Source organism: Serinus canaria, chromosome 2 (genome assembly GCF_022539315.1).
Source record: "Serinus canaria isolate serCan28SL12 chromosome 2, serCan2020, whole genome shotgun sequence".
In the NCBI taxonomy this organism is placed as follows: domain Eukaryota; kingdom Metazoa; phylum Chordata; class Aves; order Passeriformes; family Fringillidae; genus Serinus; species Serinus canaria.
Window position 1 is genome coordinate 16,262,520 of NC_066315.1, and position 22,020 is coordinate 16,284,539.

Below are 22,020 nucleotides of genomic sequence, written 5' to 3' on the forward strand. Positions count from 1 at the left end.
TCTTTCATTTTATTATGCAGATTTCAGGTTTTATAAGTTGCAGCACACTAGTTCTGATGATGCACTTTTAGAGTAATTCCACTTCACTCTAGGTTCACCTTTATTATTCAGTCCTAGTAAAAGTGTTTGGACTAATAAAAAACATTAATTTGTACTTCCAGATAAATAGGGATCTACAGAAAATGTAACAAGTTTTTAATGTTTTGTATTGTTCACAATATTCTGGATTTTTCCAGAGGTGCTGGTCCAAGTGCTTTTGCTCTGTGTTGCCAGAGCTGAGCAGATCATGGAGCAAATCAACACATGCACCATGGCAGCTCAGGGCACAGATGACAAATCCACCAACACTTAAGAGCTTGACTCCCTTGCTGGCACTACTGGAATTACCATCAAGAACCAATAACTGGAGTTTCACAAAGGCTAGATAGGCATTCCCAGATGGCAAGGAGAGCAGGTGGAGATTTAATTGCAGAAATGCACGAGTCAGTACAGGGCTGAATCTTGCTTGGCCTGTTCAGTTGATCTGCACAACACAGGTGAGACAGTAGTTGCAGCACACTGTTGGAACCCTGGATGCTAAGAATTTTAAACTTTCTGTGCTGAAAGGCACAGACTCGCAAGAGAGCACTGCATTTGACCTGAGGCTGTGGAGAAGGCTTCCAAAATTGATTAATAGCACTGGGATAATGGATGTCTAGTTGGTTAGAAGTGTGTAATATCACAGGGTGGAAAACTTAGAGTTTGGGGTTTTAGAATATAGTAATCAATATGAAGCAAGATGGAGGTTTTAAGGTGGAGACAGGTTGTTCTTCTTTACCTTCTTCCTCCTTCTTCTTCATGGGTTTGGGTGGTATTTTGTAATTGGAGAGAAAAGTCCGCATTATGGGCTTTGAGTGATCAGTTATTGGGTTAAAAGGGAAAATAATCTAGGTTTCAGTTCTTAATTGGATAGTTTCGCCTTAAAAGACCTTGTAGCAAGAGATAGCCATTTTGTGCCTTGCTGATGAAAGACTGCAGGCAGTGAGGCTGTAGCATTGATAAGAAACAATAAACACCTGAGTCTGAACACAAACTGTCATTTGGAGTGCCTTCAATCCTGACCCCGACAGAGGTAGGAAAAACAAGCAGAGGACCCACAGCATTCTGTCTGTGCCATTGGATATCTTTGTTCAGTGCTTCACAGTAATGACAGAATGCTTGGGTGTTTGCATTCTTCTAGCCTCTCCAGTGAATAGTTGACTGAAAGCATACTTTGTAGTTATATAGAGGTTGTTATGCACAGGTTACTCCAGGACCAATCATATTTTTTCTAGGAAACTTATTTGGATTTGTTAGATTTTCTTTTTCATCTTTTCCCAGATATCTGGTGTTTCAGTGATCATGCACAGTTGGATTAATGTCACAGCCTCTGTAGTTGTGACTGGATTGCCTAATTCCAGGTGTTCTTCGGCACATGTTCATGTGCTGTGTTCACATACAAAGAATGTGTGATGCTTCAGGGAAACATTTAGCCTGTGTGAATGACACAGTTGCTGAGTGCTTTAACAGTTGGTCAGAGACTTTCTCAAAGCATAGACTTTCTGACCATTCCCTATTCAATGTGTATATACATGTTTTTGTCCAGGAAACCAGTAATAAAATTATAAACAGAAAATAATTCCAATCAGAGTGTTGTATTTCACATTTTGCTACTGCTTCAAACATTATTTGCAAATCACAAAACAACAGAGAGCCAATGTTGGATATTTTCACCTATTTGGAACTGCACCCAAAATACATTCAATTTTGTCAAGTGAGTCTATATGATAAAAATCTTGGGAAGTCACTGGTGTATGTCAGCTGCCATGTGAAATTCTGAGGAGACAAACAGGGATTTTAGAAGGAGTTTAGAAAGGCAGTTTATGAAGTTATTCTTTTATGTTCAGTTCCACAATCAATGTTCTTATGACCGGGAATGGAACAATGGTTATGACCTGTGACCGATGAATAAATGCTTTCTTTCTACCAAACACCAGAACATATTTCCTCTTTCTCATGTAAAAATTCATGGCTGTGCTGGAAAATAGATTTTCATTTTCAAAGATGCAGTAACATCAGTGCAGTAACAATGCAGTAACATGCATTTGCATTTTTGAAGATGACATATGGGACACAAGACAGCAAGAGAAGTTGATAGACATCAGAGTAAGGAACAGGTATCAGTTTGAATTCAAGATTGGAGACAGCCATCCAGAAACCAAGGAAGAAGAGAAATCCAGTGAGGATTTGGTAGTTTACAGCAGAGAAAAGCAGGAATATCAGGCAGAATTCTTTATACTTGGAGTCTGTGACCAGAGAAGAGGAAGGGAAGGGAAGGGAAGGAAGGGAAGGGAAGTGAATGAGGAAGGGAAGGGAAGGAAGGGAAGGGACGTAAGTCATTTCCGTGAGCGTTTCCTGTGCTCATTCCCTTTCCTGTTCCTGTTCATTCCGTTCCTTTCCTTGCCGTTCCTTCCCTTTCCTTGCCTTTCCTTCCTTTCCTTTCCTTTCCTGTTCCGCCCTTTCCTCTTCCTTTCCTTTCCTTTGCCTTGATCCTCTCCGTCTCCCTCGCCTCTCCCCTCCCCGCTCCCTCCTCTCTCCTCTCCTCTCCTCCCTCGCTCTCCTCGTCCTCGCCTCCCTACCTCTCCGCTCCTCTCCTCGCACTCTCCTCTCCGCCTCTCCGCTCCCTCTCCCTCGCTCTCCTCGACAGATACCAGAGAAGAGAACTAGGAAAGTTCACAGCAACTGAAAGCAGCACCAAGCCATCACCAATTTCCACTCATGGAAACACTAGAACATTTCCCTTAAAGCTATTGCAGAGAAACAATGATGTCCACCTATATTTGCCTGCTGCTGAAACTTCAGAGCAATCAAGCTCGTTCATGAAAAACAAGTCTAACTGTGAGCTAAAGAGTACAGCTTTGTTACAAGGGAGGCCCTTGTAAGACAAATTTTAAAAAGACTGCAGAGAAAATGGGAGACTAAGGAAGTGCAGTTACTTTAGTAGTGAAAAGATCAGTGTAAACATGTTTTAAAGGGAGAAGTAAAGTCGTCAGAAGATGCCAAAAAGTATTTAAATCATTTTCCTACAGACCATGTCAAAATAATACAATGCTGCTCTGTGCTACAGTCACTCTTTTTCTTGCTGATGTTGGCAAGCTGTAGATTTGGATTGTTTCTGGAGTGAGGATGAGGGTGTAATAGGACAGGCACCCATGCAACTGCTCATAATATACCTTCTAAAAGACTTCAGGTATTAAAAAATTCAAAGTATATACACATGAAAAACATGTAGCTGATTATTCCTGGTCATTCTTCTTTCGCAAATGAAGGAAGGTGAAAGATAATCTCTCATGGAAGTTAATTTCTTCTATTGCACAAGTGAATTTCTGACTTTTTAAGTGATATAAAGGATTTGGTTCTTTGGATGTTGGTGGTGGTGATGATGATTTCTGTGTAAAAAAGGCCTAGGAAGTTTGAATGGCTTCATCATCTAGAGAGTTGAGGCCAGTCTTTTATTATGGTGCTAATGAGACTCTGAGAAGTCTCTGAGGAGATTATTAAAGTAATGAAAAAAGTAAGAACAAGAGAAAATAAGCAGCCAAAGTCAGGCTGTAGAAGAACAAAATTAATCAAATTAGTAATTAATCTTAACTTTAAATGTTTACACAGTACACACGCCAAAGAGAAATAGTCATCCCATTCTTGTAATAGTCAAAGAAGAAGAATAGTTTTTTACTGTTTCATCTCTTTTAATTTGGACATTTATGCAAAGATAAGGCACCTTGGTTTCTACAGGCAATGTGTTCTGGTCTCCTTTGGCTGTAATGACAGTGCAGGTTCAAAGGTTAGAGCTGCACATCTATGCTGTAGGTATCTATGTTTAATGGGGTGAATCCCGTCCAAGGCAGTGGAGAACTTTTAAAAATGAGCATACAGTTCATTTCATTATTAGACAGGAATGACAGAATTCTGAATAATAGTACAATAAGAAAGAGGTATTAAAAATATTAATTTTTCTTTTCCTAGAAGAATACAGATGAGTTGAATTTATATGCTATGATGGTGATGAAACTCAATCTGCCCAGCCGTAACTGAAGCTCTCTTTGAGTATGATCTAATAATGCCAGATGTTTTAAATTAGTGGATCTAACTTACTTGAATCCAAGGATATTGAAAGAGATCTTTGGAGTATTAAGGATGGATTCCTTTCATCTAACTTTGGTCACTTTTAGGTATGGAGTTTAAAGTAGTCTAAACTAAGACACCTTCTGCAAGCAATGGAAAGAGAGAGACACCTGCAGACTTATCCTAGCTGAAAATAGATGCCCAAGATATCTGCAAGGAATAGACTCATGAAAGTGCCTAATTTTCTCCACTGAATGTAGAAAGAACCTAGGTGACTAGCTCAGACTAAACAGCTAGCTTTCAGACAGCTGAATTTAAATTAATATCCTCCTGGATGTTGATTTTCAGCAAGTCTGTGGTACAGGGGAAGTTGCAGGGCTGGAAGAGAGGTAATATGCCAACATTTCAAAAGGCCAAATAAGATTATAGTCTGGTAAACTGGACACTATTCTCACGTGACAGAGTTGTACATCCATATGTTATAATACTGGAAGGATCATTTTAATGACCAAGTCTGACTAGCCTTGCTCATGCAAACCAGAGACATTGCTTCATTTTTTTTCTGTTTGGAATAGAGTATATCTTTTAGAAAAACACTGACTCTTTACTTAAAAAATTCCAGCAATGGAAAATCCACCAGAGACATCATAACTTGTTCCAGTAGTTAAATACCTTCCCCATAAAAACATTTGCACCTTATTTGTAGCCTAAAGTTTGTCTAGCTTTATCTTATGCAATTACATGTGTGATACTTTTGCTTGGTAAACTGACAAGCCCTACATAACTTCTGTTCTCATATACATTCTTATTAAAAAAATTAATTGCTTGTCTCACTGTCATATTTTTAATTAGCTAAGCAAGTGTAATCACTGATAGAATTTCTGTCTTTTTAATTCTTTAGCTATATTTGTGTGTCAGTTCTGAATCTTTAATTTTTGGATTGAATTGTGACATACTTCAGAACAAAATTCAGTATTCCAGTAATATCTGTATGAATACTTAAATCAGGTAAAATAACTTCCCTGTTTCTATGTAAGCTCTGTTTGAACATCAGAGATTTTCATTATTCTCTTTGGCCACAGTGTTGCCCTCAAAGTTTGTATTTGGCCAATTTTCTGCTTTGATTTTCATGTTTTTCTGGAAATGGATCTGCAGGTTAAACCTTTGCATGCTATAATGTTGGCCTTCATGCACAGGAATAAAAAACCACCAGTGAATTTAGACATTGTGATATAAGATGATTTTTTTTTCAGATGATTAAATCAGATTTTATTTTTTGTCAAAGTACTTTATAAATGTCAAAGACTTAGGTCTCATTTTTGAAAGAATAATTCAAAATTCAAAAGCAGACACAAAATGTGTTCAAGCTTTTTCTTGTTTTAGAAAGGAAGATATTCAGAGACCAACACATTGACTCTTCTTGTGCCTTTAAAACAAATATTGCCTTTCCACAGTAGAGGACTCCAGCTTTGGCAGAGATAAGATTCATTAGAAAACTGAAGGAGTTTACTGGCTGAGAAAGTGGTAAATACTTTTGAATTATGGAGACACAAGTTTATTAAGTCTGTGAAAACAATACCAGTGGCTTTGATTGTAAAGGGTGAAGCAAAAAAATGCCTGTTCTTCCTGCCCATGAAATTCTACCTTTACAGGTACAAGCAGATGGTACAAAAGTATTTTAAAACATTTAAGGAGATCTTCCCACTGAAGTGATTTCCAGTAACTTATACAAGGATCCCTTGATGTTTTGACTTTAAATTTCTTCTTGAATTCTGAACTAGTTAGCCAAGAAATAGTAAAGTTATTAATTTTTCTATTTATGCATTTTTTTTCTGCGTACTGTGATGATGCTTAAAGGCACTGATCACAAGTAAGGGCTTCACTTGGCCAGGGAGTGATGTGTACCTGCATGAGAAGAAGATGACTCCAGAAAACTTTCAATTTAAATGTAACACACAATAAGGTGGAGGTGAACAAACAGATAGGACTGCTAGAAAAATTATGTAAAATATTTATATGTTCATATTTGATAGTTGAAGAAAACCAGGATACATTTTTTCAACTGCTAAGTCATAACTGCAACTCAGTCATCTTGTGTAAAATATAAATAACAAATACTGACTGTGAACTTTTTGTAAAAATCTAGAACCACTGGAGAGTTGCCAGTCACCCAGACTTTAGGGCGCTCACACCATATGGGAACCGTAACTGGTGCTGTTGTCAGGTTTTTGCATGGGTGTGCCTGTGCTGAAGGCTACATGAAGTCCAAGTAAATTAGTCTCTGTTTTGTTTTGCATTGTTCTGAGCAGCTTTTATTTTCCAAATTGATTTAAAGATATATTTCTGTGCTGCACTATGAAAAAGTTCATTTTCTCCTGTTCTTGTTCCATTGTACATACAGAACTAATTATTTTTGGGGCTAGAGCAACCATTAACCTAATGATTAAGGCACATACTTGAAATGCAGATGATCAGAGGTTTTGTTCATGTTCTGATATTTTTTATTGTTGAAAGTGTCGATCCAACCTACCCATGCATAGAACTGATCTTTAGCCTTACTCTATGGTCTGGTTAATGCTTTTATTTGCCCAACATGGAAGTGTTCTGTTTTCTTATATTACAAAATACTAGTGGATGCCTTCTGGAATATCAGTTGTGGTAGCTTATAAGAACATCACCAGGAATGCTGAAAAGTAAATTTCAATGGCTTGGTACAATGAAGTGGGCAAAGAAGACACTCATGCCCTAAGAATGGGACTTGATTTGTATAATAATACCTTTTAATTTTTTTTTAAATTGGTCTTTTCATCAGGGTACAGCCTTAAGAAATGCATGGGAGGGGAGATGGGGAGAGCATGGATGTGCTAAGCTTGGGTTTGTTGGTAGATTGGTTTTGGTTTATTTAGCAAAGAAGTCACAACAGCCATAATGTATCTTCTGAATCCAGTGTGGAGTTAATAGGAGGTATTTGTGCTTTTTGAGTTTAGTTCTTAGTGGCAGAAATATTGGGCTCTTCTATTCCCTTCTAATATTCCAAGATATAAAACCTGTTTGTTTAACCACTGTTTCTGAAAGTTATTGTGAAATGTAGATTTCATATTTGGAAGGTTTTTATAATGACTGTGTTAAAAAATACAGCTTCTGTAATTTATTGTGCAGAGCTTCCAGAAAACTGGTCATTGTTTGCTAAGGTCATAAATACCTACAAGAAGTTTTGGCTAACTGTTTTATGTTCAAAGACTTTCGTAAGACCATCTTTGTGAAATAAATAGATGTAAATTACAAAACATGGAAGACAATTACTAGTAATTTCTGCTGAAAACATTTTAAACCCAACCTTTTATCACATACTATATTTATTTGGAGTATAGAAAATTAAATGGAAAAGCACAGTCACACACTTCTTTAGGAGAATTTGGCAGGTGTGATTTTTTTTCTTGTGGGGGCCTTTGGTGAAAACATTAAATACACAATATGGAGTTTTACATTGTAAAGCAAGGTTTAATATATCTTCATAAATCAATCCAAAATATTTCATGTAATATCTGTGCCATAGTACTGTTTGGGAGTAATAGAATGTATTTGCAATTTACATGTTTGTGTTGTAATTTTGCATTTAGAAAAACCCCCTTTGTAACTGCAATGGTTTGCTCTGCTCAGGCTCCACAGTTCAGGCTGGAGATACGGCGCGTCTGGCACATGCTCCAGGCTGATGCCTGTTGCTTTTTATAACAGTTGTTACAGTTCTTGGACATCAAGAAAGAGGGCACTAGATTCCAAAATTTCTGCATGTCTGTTGTCTATCAAAAATATGCTAAATCCCTTTACCCATAAATGTATTGATCACATCACACTTAAATTTTGGATATAAGAGATTCCATAAACTAAGTCACATACTATCGTGTTTTATTCCGTTTCAGAAGGATTAATGTAAATTGACAGTGTTGATTGATTAGTGTAAATTGACCAGTTTCCATTGTGTTGGCAACTGCCAGGTTGCTTTAAACATTTTGCTTACAGTTTCAGCTTCAGGAAGCAGTAGCCAGTAACTGTTCTACCTTCACAATAAGCAAAATGTCACCATTCAAAAAGTAAGAGTACTTTTAGGGAAAACATTTTGCTTTTGCACCATTGACAAAGTAATGAAGTTTGGCTTTAATATAGATTAAGCCTCAGACTTTAAATTACTTTTTCAAATTTTCACATTACTGAAGTTTATGTTGTGTAGTAAGTGTTGTGTTAAAATCTGGCTGATTGTGGATGGGAAAAACAGCAGCCTAAGGGAGATCAGCTTATTTTTGCCCAAACTCTGTGCTTCAGGAGATCTCTAATTTTGTAACATTTGGATAACAAACCTAGAGGCTGGCATAAAGCTCCTCTTGGCACATTTTAAACATCTTTTAGTCTTATAAAAAGAAGCTTGTCCCACTAAGCTGTACATTTGTTGGAGCTGTTTAACAGTAGCTGTGCCCTGCAGCTCTTTTAGTGATAAATGAGCCATTTCAAATAAGGGCAATTGCAGCCAACTGTGCAGAAGGAATCATTAAAAAAAAATTTAAATAGACATTTTTGAAGCTTAAAAATGCACAAACAGAGTATGTTAAATCAAAATATATGCTGCTCCTTTTAATGGAAAAGATTGCTACTGGCTAAGTCTGCCAGCTTCAATAGGTGTGCCAAAAAGCCAAGGAATCTGGCAGAATCTGCAGATAGCAGTTCCATCTTTCATCTATATTTCTTTTCTGTATTTATCTTGCTTTAGAAAATGCAGAGAATGTCTTTTCCTTCTGACTTGGCGCTATTTCCAAACCACAGAAATACACAGAGCTGCTCCTTGCAATTGTTTAGCTCCCCGCACCACTCTTATCCTTGTGACTGTGTGAATCATTTCTTTCTAATTTGGCAATAATAAGAAAGAAGAGCATTAAAATATTTTTATGTTTATGGAATAGTATCTTAACTGAACTGTCAGATATAAAATTAGTTTTCTTAATTAAGAGAGACTTTTAATGTGGGTTTAATGTGTAAGGACAGAATGCCAGGTAATTATTTTTGACATTCAGCTGATCAAAAATAGTTTCCTTGTATGTAAGGAGCTATTCAAAGAATCTGAACATAAAAAATACTAAGAAAAAAGTTCTTCCTGTAGAATCAATCACTCAGTTCAGTTTGGCTTCAAGCCCTATTCATTGTAATCTCTCTTATATTGTCGTTGCAAAGCACACTCGCTGGTATCTTTTAAGTGATAAGGCACAACTTATTGATATCCCTTTCAAGGGAAGATGCTAAGGAAAAGCTTATTTGCAGTGTGTGGATAATGGGATGGACTCTAGTGTTAATGTTCCTGGTCAGTGTTTTGTACTTTGGCATCAAATCTGAAGACCTGACAAGGCTGCCAGGCAGGACGAGCCTGATGAGAATTCTGTCCTGACTCGAGTGAGGGCAGGGACAGGATATGATGCAGTTATGCTCATTTTACAATCAATTGCATGTGAAAGCTAAAATGTATCTTCTCCTGGACTATAAGTGAAGCTTCATATGATTTCCTTTCATTGAAAATTTGATTTTAATTACTTTTGCTTTTATCTCTAAGGGTAATTATTGGCTGTATTTATCAGCTGCTAGTCAGTGCAGAATTTATTGCCATGCCATGGTTTATGATAATTCTTCATCTCTGGAAGCCTTCTTCATCTCTGGAAGAAAAAAATGTAATGTTAAAGTGAGAGAATATTATTAGCCAGTAACACTGCAAATTACATGTTACCTTTGGATTTAGGAGAGCTGTAAAGCCTGATAGGAGGTGCCTTTAGGCTGATTCTCTTCTACTTATAGCATTTGTATTGAAGGTATAGTTAAAAATAAAAAAACTTTTCCATGACATAGGATGGAGAAAGCAGCAACTCATAAATGTGCTTCCATACTCCTGTACAGGTATGAGAGTTCCAAATACAAGGAAAAGATACATAATTAGGGCTCTGTGGAAATAGAGAAAAGTTTAAAATATCAAGAAAGTCTTTAGAACATCTAAAATCAAAATTGCACTAGTCCAGTCGAATGAATGCGCCTTCTCAGAATTCCCAAGAGACATAATTGCTGGACTCCAGAGGCATTATAGCCTAAGAGGGTGTGTATATATTGAAAAAAAAGTCTGTCTTTGGCACTGGATTTGCTGAACATTCATGGTGTAGAGAATATTTTATTAGTCTTTTGCTTCTCAAAGAATTTTGTCTTTCCATCAGTTGATTACTCTATTGGTGTGCAGTAGTCCTGTTGCTGTTTGGAAAGGTGGAATTGACAATGCTTGGATTTTAAGAAAGCAGTGAGCGGCACTCTTCACCAAAAACTACTCAAGAAATTAAAATGTGATGTGATAAGAAGGCAGAGTCCTAGAGAGGATAAATAACTGTTTAAAACTCAGGAATCAAAGTTTAGAAATTATGATGAAGTTTTGGAGCCAAAGGATCTTCATAAATGGTAAGGGGAAGGGTGGTAAATGGTCATGTCACAAACTGCTGACAAAACAGTTCTCTGTAATAAGTGCAGACAGAGACAATTGCAAACTGCAGTTCACAGTACAGAACCCTAGAGGTCAAATGTCCTGTACAAATACATCACAGCTCCGTGCAGTTTTCCCCTTTCATGGATTTACTACACTGAACAGTTTTGCATGCTGCACGTGCTGCAGATAGTGCCAGTAACTATTGGTTAGGATTGAAAAGATGTCCAAATGTTTGGGTGGGGCAATAAAATCCTTCCAAACAATTTGGACAGAAAATTTTTCAATGTAAGATACAGTTAAGGATACCATGAAGCCCTGACTTTGCTTCTGATTGATCAGGTTGTTTCTGGTAATCTTTATGCTCTTGGTTTCATAATCCAAGAATCCTCATGAAATTTGCAGTTATATGTAGGTGTTATTTATCCTTAAATTTTTGTTGACATCCAGGAGTGTGGGGGGGAGAAACTGATAGTCTGTTTAATTCTTCTGCATCAGAAATGCATATGAGGGAATTGTGTTTTGAGAAACCACTCTTTCACAAAATGTACAATATTCTGCATAAAGATACTTCTGTTCAGAGAAGGATGTTAAGTTCCTTAATTGTCATCATGAGTCAAAGCCATAATGTGCTGTTTAAATGAAAAAATGGCCTGTTTGAGTGGGGAGCTGATGAAGTAGAGAGCACATTCCCTGTGTGGGAACAGTACTTTCTCTTAAATCATCTTCCACATACTGCTTTTATTAGGTGGCAGCATGCCTCAAACATACTCACCCAAGAATGCCCAACACATGGTCAGTAATTTTCTTGTGCTTGCACTAGTGTTGTGAAATAATGTCTTGGGTAGCTGGTTAGCTCCAACCATTTCATCCTACCCGAGAGACAAAGTAACCACTACACCAGGTTTAAATCATGATTCTTTTAACCTTTTTCAGTAACATTCAGGTAGAAGGTTCACATGAAGGTTCAATTTTTTTTTCTCCTGTGCTAAAGCACAGAGTTGCATGGTTTTATAAAATTAATTTTCACATCTTCCCCCGCATGCTTTAACCAGCTTTAGCAGAGCTTTTATGCATGTGGTACAACCTCCACTTGCCCAAGCACAACTATAACTTTCTTTTTATAGAACTAAAACAGCTCAAGCAAATGAATAAGCCAAAAACATTTCCAAAACCTGAAGCTTGGAATTGAAGTTGAGAAGTTAATAAAAAAAAAGAAGAACAGGCTTTTGTTCTAATCAGAGAATAGCTTTAAATTTAACTTTTATTAATTGATTTTTCACTTCCTGCTTCATAGTCACATCTTTAGAGAGTGAAGGAAGAAGATCAAAGTCTCTAGTATTTCTGACATATAAAAGTCAGACAGGTATTATTGCTTTCTTGTTTGCATGCAACACAGTATTTTTAAAAGTCTCTGATCTCACAAAACTTCCAAAAGTCAGCAACCATTCAAGCACTTTGAGGCAGAGTCCTTGGGTGGCTTTGGAGAGACATTTTGCTTATTTTTGAAAAACTGTCTAACTCCCCTCTAAAGAATGTATGCAAATCACAATTACTTTGGTTGTATATGACCTGATTGGAGTGCTAATTCAAGCAACTCCCTTTTTTTCAGTCACCAAAAAACCAAAGCATTTATGTGTCACAATTAGTGTACATGGTAATGTTTTCCTCAACACAGACTTTTTAAAAGCACTCAAATTTCCAGCACTTGTAAATATATTTTATGACAACTGACCAAACTGTTCATAAAAAATTTGTGTTATAGGAAGACGACTCCTTAGTATAAAATAATTTGGTTTTCTGTAATAGCAAAAAAGCAGTTTGAAAATCTTGAGAAATAAATTGTATCATACATTTAATTTTCTGATATTAAGAAAACTTAGACTTACTAATATGAATGAACATGTGGACTATACATGTACTCTTGTCCATGAACAGCCCCAGATCTTTTCTTGCGTCATCACATTCAGTTTCATATTTGTGTGAATAGAGCAGATCTGTGTTCATACCATCTATACATTTATTTATCCTGTGTTCTAATTCAACATTTTCTTGTACATTTACTAGTCTAAAATCAGATTGTATGTTGAACAGTACCACTCATCTTCCAGTTTATGTAAATGTATGCACTGTTGCAACCCCCACATCTTAAAACATAAGACTATAGAACAGTCTTCCTGTGTGCCACAAAAAACCCAGCTTTAAAATGTGCTGGCTACTTATTTCAAACAAACGCTATTGTACAAATTCACAGGGAGAACCTCCTACTTTTATCCCCAGACTTTGATATGTAAGGTTTAGTAGCAAAAGTGCCTCCCTGGTTTTGATTGTAATGATTGTATGTAGGAAGAGAGACCCTTAGAGCATTTGACCTAAAGCTATATTAACTTTAGAGATCAACCTCAGAGTACTTTCAATTGAATACAGAAGAGAGTTTGGAGTCAGATCATGCTTGCCAGTAGATCTAACATACTTTTAAAATGTTGTTACAGTCAGACTATGTTCTCAGATCTCTATTCTCAGGATAAGGTGCACTTGAGGGAAATATTGCAAAATTTGTCAAAAGTCTGGAAACTGTAGTGTCCCTTTACTGCAGTTCAGTGTTGTTTTCAAAGATGGAATATTTAAGAGTGCATTTCAGGGATATCAGACAAACCAAAGGGGAAAAAAAACACACCATGTTTTCAGGGCATTGTTGATAAATCAGGCAGAATCCTTCAGAATGTAGGGGTTAATGGACAGCTTAAACCTCATTTTTTATCTCTGACTTGCTGCTGATAGTTTATTTGCAACTGCCCCTGATTAATTTTCATATTATTTTCATGTGATTGCTAGAGATAGACAAGATTATGGTATTCGTATCCATAGTAATGTTAAAAATTTTGAAACAAAACTGAATTAGCAATTCTTTCTCAATTTCCTATACTATCTCCTCAATAATGTTGAAGAAGGAAAGGAAAGGTGAAAGTCATGCCCCTGCAAAATGAAAAGGAAAGCAAAGAATGAAAAAGCAGGTAAGCATGGAAAAGGAGCAGAAAATACAAAAAAGAAAGATTGGTCAGGTTTGCAATGGTACAAAGGAAGGATGTTACTGAGCCAAAGGAAACTATGAAAGGGACATCCACGACATAAGTTTATAGTTTTGAATGTCCATTCCATATAATAAGTAAGCAGGCTCATAATTTATTCTTAATAGATTTTGAAATGTCACTCTATTGAAATCACAAAAAAAGTTCTTTATTCTCTCTATGCCACCAAAAGCCTTTTATATGTTAATCTTCTTTTGAAAACTACAATGAAATAAAAATAAAATACAGAAAGTGGTTCAAATAAAAATATGCTGTGAGACCCTGGGCTTCATCACTTTTGGATTATCAAATCTGCCTATTGTTTTTTATGGGATGAATTTCATATCCTGTAGGACTTTTTGTACATTGGAATGTTCACGATGATTGAATTCTTTCTTAATATTGCACCAAACGTCTTGCAGCTGAATGGAGATTCAAGCTGTCTGCCTTTAAGGTCTCCAATTAGTTCCATATAATTGTACCTTTTAAACAAAGATTAGAAATAATTTTGATTACTAGTTTTATTTAGCTACTTCACCTTTGCATGACATTTTTATAAGCAGTTAGATTTACACCTGAAATAATTGTAAATATTCCTCTGAAATCCTGTAAGTATCAAACTGAGATAGGAAAACCTTTAAACCTTAGAGTATTTTAAAATGGTTTGCAAATTTGCGGTTTTTAAACTATTCTACATTTCACTATTTGACATTTTGTGGATTATCTCCTTGTCAGTAAGATTCACAGTTCTCTGCCCATTTATTGTGTCTTTGCAGAGAAGGAGGGCATCCTTCTCTAAATAACTATATAAGAAAAAGACAGTAAAACAGATGAGGTGAAGAGAGCTGTAGAGTGTATTCATATTTTGTAGCTATAAAAACATTTGCCAGTATGTGTGGCTATACCATATAATAATTCCCTTTAGGCATATAGGTTTTATGTATGTCTCCAAAGTAATGCAATGCAACATTTAACCTTATTGGAGAATATGACAACTATATTCTTATTTTGTATGTTATTATTGTGTGGTCAAGAGATTTCTTTTCAAAAGTGCTGTTCCCATTTGGATATTGAAGAAATATGGCCCTTGTCCTAGATGCCTTTCAGTTTAGTTGTAACAAAGGAGGGAACTAAACAAAATAGACAAAAATGGACAGACAGCAGGTAAGAAAAATGGAAAAATGAAGCTGTGTCCAGAAGGATTTTAAGCTTCAAATCTATCATTGTATAAAATGAGTTGTAGCTCACTGAAACTGCTTATCCTAATGAAATAGTAAACATCTTATGGTAAAGTACCAGTAATCATATGTTCAGAATATTTCACTGAAACTATCAAGCCCTATACTTCTTTTCCTGGAATTTTGTGGGATTCATCTTGCCAACAGTCATTTTGTCCCAGGTAGTCACATAAGAAAAATTACTTGCCATGAACAAATCACCTGTCTTAAGTCTTGAGACAGGTGAGATGGTTTAAGTGCACAAAAACACAAGGCAAGTCTGTTCTCATCCTAACTTGGAGCCCTGCACCTCTTTGCAGGAAATGCAGAGGTTTTCCCATTCCTGTACTCTTTCTGAGGGAGGATGGGAAGGATGAAAAAGAAGAGACAGCTCCTGACCAGCCTGCTGGCTACCATTGTGTTCAGGTGGAGCTTAGCCCAAGCTGCATCCTTTGAACTTCCTGATACCCTCCAGCCATTGTTGAGTGATTCCAAAAAAGTTGCCCTTTTCCTGCGGCTGCCAGAATGGAGATGTGTTTCATGGAAGAGAGAAAAGACAGAAATAGGACAAGAAAGGAAAAGAGGCCAGGTGTAATCTTCCCAGAATTTCTCCCATCCCAACCAGAGAGCTTCAGTTTGACCTCTTTATGTTCAGAATGGGTGAAGTAGGCTGCACCAGGGGTTGCTCTGACTTTAGTCCCAGGGAGGAGAGACCCTGTGCAAGGGGGAATCAGCACAGTGAATGTCAGCCTTGCCCATTTTTTGGAATTTCTTGGTACTGGATTTTGTACAACTGCTAGCTCAGAGTGTTCCCCAGTGTGTGGGACTTTAGTTTGAAATCTGTTTTCTTTGTGCCACCTGAGGAAAAAACCTAAAAAACAAACAAAACACCCCAGAACTTACATGAGCATCTTCTTCTTAAGTCTGGGTATGGTACATGTTGTCTTATCCTTTTTCAGCTGGAAAGGAAAATCAGGAAATTGGCCTGAATTTTAGTTTAGAAACAGTGACTTAGCTTAACCTTCATTATGCTTTGATTGTGGAGTATGTTTTATTATTTATAATTTAATTTTATAAGAAGTATTTTCATAGGAATATGTGTAACGTAACACTAACTAGGTGCTTTAATATTTTCCAGTGTGCACTATGGTGTTGAAAGTTAGAAAATGCTGGCTGGATCTAGACTGATACTTTCTTGGATAAGCCTCTACCATATGCTTTTATTTAAAGTATTTTTTTTTCTTTCAGGTTGGATTTATAAAAAACATGTGAAAAATGTCTTTTTTTGAAAAAGAAGTGTTACGCAATTAGAAAATCACAGTGCTAGAAATTTTGCATCCTTCAGGAAATGTTGCATGTAAAAGAAGCCAGATACTAAATCTAAATTAAAAAAAAAAAAAAAAAAAAGGCAAGTTCTGCCACCAACTGTAAATGCTATGTCAATCTACAAGATGTTGTACTGAAGTGTATGTCTTTAGTTCCAGGAATTTTAAGCTCTATGTGAACTTTGCTTGGCTTCCCAGTATAGATATGAATCTTGTTGAAGGAGTTTATCCATATTTCCTTCTGATTAGAAAAATTTAAATAAGATTTGTTTTACAGGGCAGAAAACCTAAAGAAGCCAGGACAAAAAGGGCATTAATTATTTTTTATATAGTTATTCTTTATTCATAATTTTCATCCATGTTCACAAGACTCTGGGGTATTGAATAGGCTGATCTTTTATCTGTTTTTTGTGAGCCGGAGAGCCTCTTTCCAACAGCCTTGTTCTGCACTTTCCATTGTTTTATAAAACTTGTTGTGGACACATCGCATCACTAACCCCTTATTTAAAGATTATTCCATGCCAACCTCTATACTTCCTGCAAACATGACACCCTATGCTTTCTGCTTCCCCTCTCTGAGTCAGGAAGCTGCAGTGACTGTGGCTGAAGGAAAGTGAGTAATTCTAAGTTATTGTAACCAGTATATGGAGACCATCTGAGATTTTGTCAGATTTAGAGTTTGTTGGTACAATACTTACCTCTGCTTTTTCTGCTTTTAAGTCCCCCTGGGCTACATCTTTTGTAGAAGTGAAAAAATCTAGAATTACATCACTGTTTGCAGTGATACAGGCTAGAGACTGACATGCTGAGGAGCATGGAGATTTACTGAAAAGGGTATGGAGATTTTGTAGACAGCAAGCAGAATGTTAGCCAGCAATGTGTCTTGACAGCAAAGTCACAATTCTGGACTTACAGCAGGAGCACAGCCAGTAGGTTGAGGGAAGTGATTGTCCCCTTTAGCACTAATTAGATCACACCTAGAATTCTGCATCCATCTTTGGCCTTTGATGTAGGGAACGTATGGATAAACCATAATAGGTTCAGCAGAGGACCAGCAGGATGGTCAGAACCTGAAGCACTGCTCTGTGAGGAGAACCTAAGCAAACTGGGCTTTTTCAGCCTGGAGAAGAGAGAGCTTTAACGGGACTGAATAGCAGCCTTGCAGTTCCTATGGGGAATTCAGTCATCAAAAAGATGGAGCGAGGCTTTTCACAGCAATGTGTGGCAAGAGGACGAGAAAGAATGAGCATAAACTAAATCAAGAGTAAATGGGCACAGGGAAAACCTTTTTCTCCACCAGCTCAGTCAGACATTGCAATAGGTTGACAAAGGTGTTGTGCCATCTCTATTCTTGAAGTTTTTCAAGATTGGACTGAAAAACTGGGAAGCCCAGGCGAACCTCCTATCTGGCTCAGCTTTGGGCATGACCCTAGGCTAGAGACCTCCTGAGAGCCTCTCTGTTCTGAATTCCTCTGTGACTGTGTTGTCATAATATAGTATCACAGTTCTGGGGTAGTAATAGCAAGATCTTAATTGTTCTGAATATTTAAATGATTTGGCTGTGTATCGCTTTTGGAATCCAGAAATGCTACATATGCCCTGTACATTCTCCAAACAGCTTGTATTTGTGCTTATTTACTGGTATGACGTGCAAACTGTGCAAAAACATTGGACTCTAGCCTTGGAATATAGATACCTGCCAACAGAAAATGAAGGCTACATGGTGCTGCAAATGCTTTCTCTGTCTATGGAAAGTGCCTTTTATGTGCCAGAAAGAAGCATTTATACCACATGTTTTTTTTACTGCTTCTCACATCTGTTAACATTTACATGTGTCAGAAAACAATACCTGAACAGTGAAGGGAAGGGATACATGAAGTTCAAGGGTATTATATCAAGAAAAATGGCATGTCATATTGCATATAGTACATTGGAATAAAAGAAAAGGAAAAAGGAAAAAGATTTTTTGGACTTGTCAAATATACCTAATACCTGGGCATAGTTTGTAAGTACTATCTATGAATGCATTTCCATACCTGAATTGAATGATCCAAATTGCCAGTAAATGGAACTGAACCTATGAAAGGGCCAAGGAGTGATAATCAGGAGGTGAAAGAATTATAAATGTCTTAGTTTATTAAAAAAAAGAATAAGTTTCATTTCATTAAAGGCAGGATTTATATCAAAACCTTCAAAGCTGGGTTCCTAAATACAGAATTACATACTTCTATTGAAATATTTTGCATTTTTGATAATCTTCTCTTCAGCTGTCTTTTTGTTAGTACAAAAGGAGTAGGTTAACTGACAAATGTTGCTGTATATCCACAGTCCTTAGAGGCAGCTACTGTATTGGGCAGTGTTTCCAAGAATAGTGCTTTGAAGTCTCACATTGAAAATCCTGAGACACAGTGTAGTACTGGGTTTTGTATGACGTGGCAGTTCTTGCAGATTTTACCACTGGCAAGTGATTTAGAAGAGCAGCAAATTAGAGAGAAACTGATCTGTGATCCCCTAAACACGGAAGGAAAAAAATCAGTATTTGCTACCTTTGTAAAAACTGGTGTTTGCATTGGTTGCATATGTACCAGTAGCTCTTTAGGCATCTCTTTGGGTCTTTTGTACCAGTTTCATGCAGGATTCTGTTCTTTGATGCCTCACCCTGATTTTCCAAAATGCACCTACAATAAAGAGCATGGATCCTCCCCTACAGCTATTGTCACTGCCTAATATTGAGTTCTTTGTGGAAAGTGACAGAAAATACCTATTCTCCCATGTCTTTTGAGTCTGGAAAGAAATGATGGCTAAAATAAGAGATTAACCTTGAATTTAATCCTACCTAACGTGTAGTCATAATAAAGGCAAAGGTCAATTTTTGTTTTTTCCTATGTTCCTACTAGATAATGTATCTCTGAAACAATATTTTTGATGAACATCTGCTCTTGCACATGGATACAAGTCTTATCTGAAATTATTATGGATGTTAGAGCTCCACACTCACTACACTGAAAAAGCCTTGCATTAGATCTGTGAAGATGCAATGAATAATCACATAAGGCATATGGTTTCCATGCCCCCAAATTTAAAACCTAGGGCTTTACCAAAACCACCATATGAACGGCATGTGCATACATATTTTTGGGTTTGAGTCAGGGATATGAAGGATCTATAGCAGTTTTCTTCTGTTAGTTGCACAAGAAAGTTATGAAGCACCTGAAGAATCACATGGTAATTTAAGCTGATGAGAAATCAGCTCTTGACAAATGGCTGAGAAGAAAGATCTTCATCTAGCAGTGTTTCTGAAGGAAAAAATGGAAGTTAAGCATTTGATAAGCTTGCATTCTGGTCTTTGTGCTTTGGTCTTTGGTTGCTGACCCTGGCCAAGGTTTTTCACACAAATAAAGTATAGAAACGTAAACCTTTCTCATATAATTTCTTCTCATGTCATTTTAACGCTGGTCTATCCTTTCAGAAGAGTTAATATTTTAAGAGTCCTACCTAGCTTCTTGGACCTAGATATCTGATTACAGGAATGGAAATTTTAAGAGGAAGGATTCCTAGAAAAAATTATCATTGATGCTTAATTGATAATAATAATAATAATAACAACACTTTTTCTGACATAATTCAAGCCTATCACAGGCAGTCTTACATGTTGCATGTAGGGGTCAAAGGGTGAAAGGTGACTGGAAAGATGCTTGTTTTGTACATTTGGCTAACACAAATACTTCCTCAAGTACAAAATGCTTTGATCTCTCTAAGTAAATGCCATATGTGTGCAGCTGTGGCCCATGCCTCACGACTGCTGGAAGGTTAGGAAAAGGTAGCATATGAATTTGATGTCTGCATTCAATTTATGCTTTTATATTTAGCAGTTCATAATTTTGTGTAATATTTTAGCTGTATGAAAAATATGCACCAGAGTTGAGTGATAACAGATTTCTCTGTGGTTTAACTCAACATTGTTTGGGTGAATACAGATTCCTAAGTATTGCAGACTGAAAATACAGGTTTTAATTAGAGCTGTCTGAGCTTCAAAATACCTGAACGCACATTAAGCCTGGCAAATTTTCAGAAATCTGGGGGCTGCATGGAGCTGCTTTAAGCTAAGCAAGAGTCTTCTCTTTTCCAATTATATTGCATTTGCAGTTGCATCACAGACTTGCAACACACTGACGTGAGTTGCATTATTAATGATTTTCTGATATGTAAAAATGTTTTATGACCATGGCCTGTCTTCTGTCATACTCATGTTGAACAGTACCTTACTCCCAGGGAATTTCCACTGAAAAATTTGAATGACTTCCAGAGCAGAGGATCTACTATAAATGACTGAAAAGCTGAATCAACTCCAAAAGTTTGGTGCCTTTCTTGAGCTTTTGTTTTTCACTTTTACATGCAAGTGTTTAAGACTGATATGCCCAGATCTATATCCTTCAAGATATTTAACATTAGTAGTTTGCTGTGACAATAAAGAAACCTACTGCAGTCAATGGAACACAAGGGTCCATCACATGAATCCAGTTTCATGATCAAAACAAAAAAAAAAATAAAAGAGAAGTATGGCTTTGTCTATTAAAAATATTGAACTTGTACAATTATACTGGTATACTTTGGAGGAAAAATTGTGACTCGTGACTCACATAAAGCATGTGTAATTTCTCCTTACAATAGCAAAAATACAAGTCACAACCAATAGACAGACAGTGCAGTGAGCAGAAAAAAGGACATGAAAATATCAATTCACAGGTACAAATATGATAAAGTATAATGCATTGCACTTTTATGTGGATGTTAATAGATATATGCATACAAAAGTATATATGTAGTAAATACATGCATATGTATAATCCAGTGTTGTTAATATGTTTGCAAGTATTTTATCTATCAGATATGTGGGTTAATTAATGCAGTTGTTCTAGGTATGATCAGAATGTTATGAAACAGAAGCACACTGATTTGTTTTTTTCTCCTCTGTGTTTTTGCTAGCTCCTACTGGCCATGGTAGGCTCTACAGATGACATTCTGCAGGAGGCAGCAGCTGGTTGCATAGCAAACATTCGCAGATTGGCTCTGGCAACAGAAAAAGCAAAATATGGCTGATGCTTCAGCAGCTTTTACCAACACACTTGTTTAGCAATTCAGTTACATTTAAATACACAACTACTCCTTCTAGCATCTGTATTTCATAGCAGAGCTCATCTATTTGAAGATATTTTAATAAAAACAAATCTGTGGAAACTTATGTTTTATTTTACATTACTGGATTGTCACCCCTAGGTTTGATAAAACACTCATACCTAATTTTGTGTGTCTTTTAGCATTACATCCATCCAAAGACCATCAGTTAAGATATGTCAAAGACATTTTCTACAACTGATATGCTTTTATTTCCATTCATTGTATCTATACGTGGTTTTGCTTATCTGTGACATTACAATAAATTTTGCTTCTCTTTGTGTGTGGTTATGCAGCAATTTATGAATGTCTTGAACAATTCCCTGCATTATAATCTTGCCCAGTCATCCTCTCATTATGCTTTTTGCGTGTTTGATCAGTTGTGACTCACAAGAGAGCAGAAAATGCAGATACATGAATCTCACATCTGGCATTATATAAAAGGCTGCAAACAGCTGTAGCAATAGACATCATTCCAAATTTCCCATTTCTACCAACATCAAACAAAATAGTGCTTAATTTTATAAGTAGCTGGTAAAATGTGTTTTAATTACCACGTTTAACTCAGCTCTAAATAAAGAGTCAGATTTTAGATT

At 36.6% G+C, this 22,020-nt stretch overlaps 1 protein-coding gene across 1 annotated transcript in view; it reads left to right on the top strand.

Moving 5' to 3' along the window:
* Positions 1 to 21,521, top strand: part of ODAD2 (outer dynein arm docking complex subunit 2) — a 68,163-nt gene extending 46,642 nt beyond the window's left edge. Inside the window, exon 16 of the mRNA XM_050970501.1 lies at positions 21,236 to 21,521. Within this exon, the coding sequence (XP_050826458.1) occupies positions 21,236 to 21,349 (114 nt within the window). The 3' untranslated portion in view covers positions 21,350 to 21,521. The remainder of the gene's footprint in view (positions 1 to 21,235) is intronic.
* Positions 21,522 to 22,020: the final 499 nt, after the last annotated feature.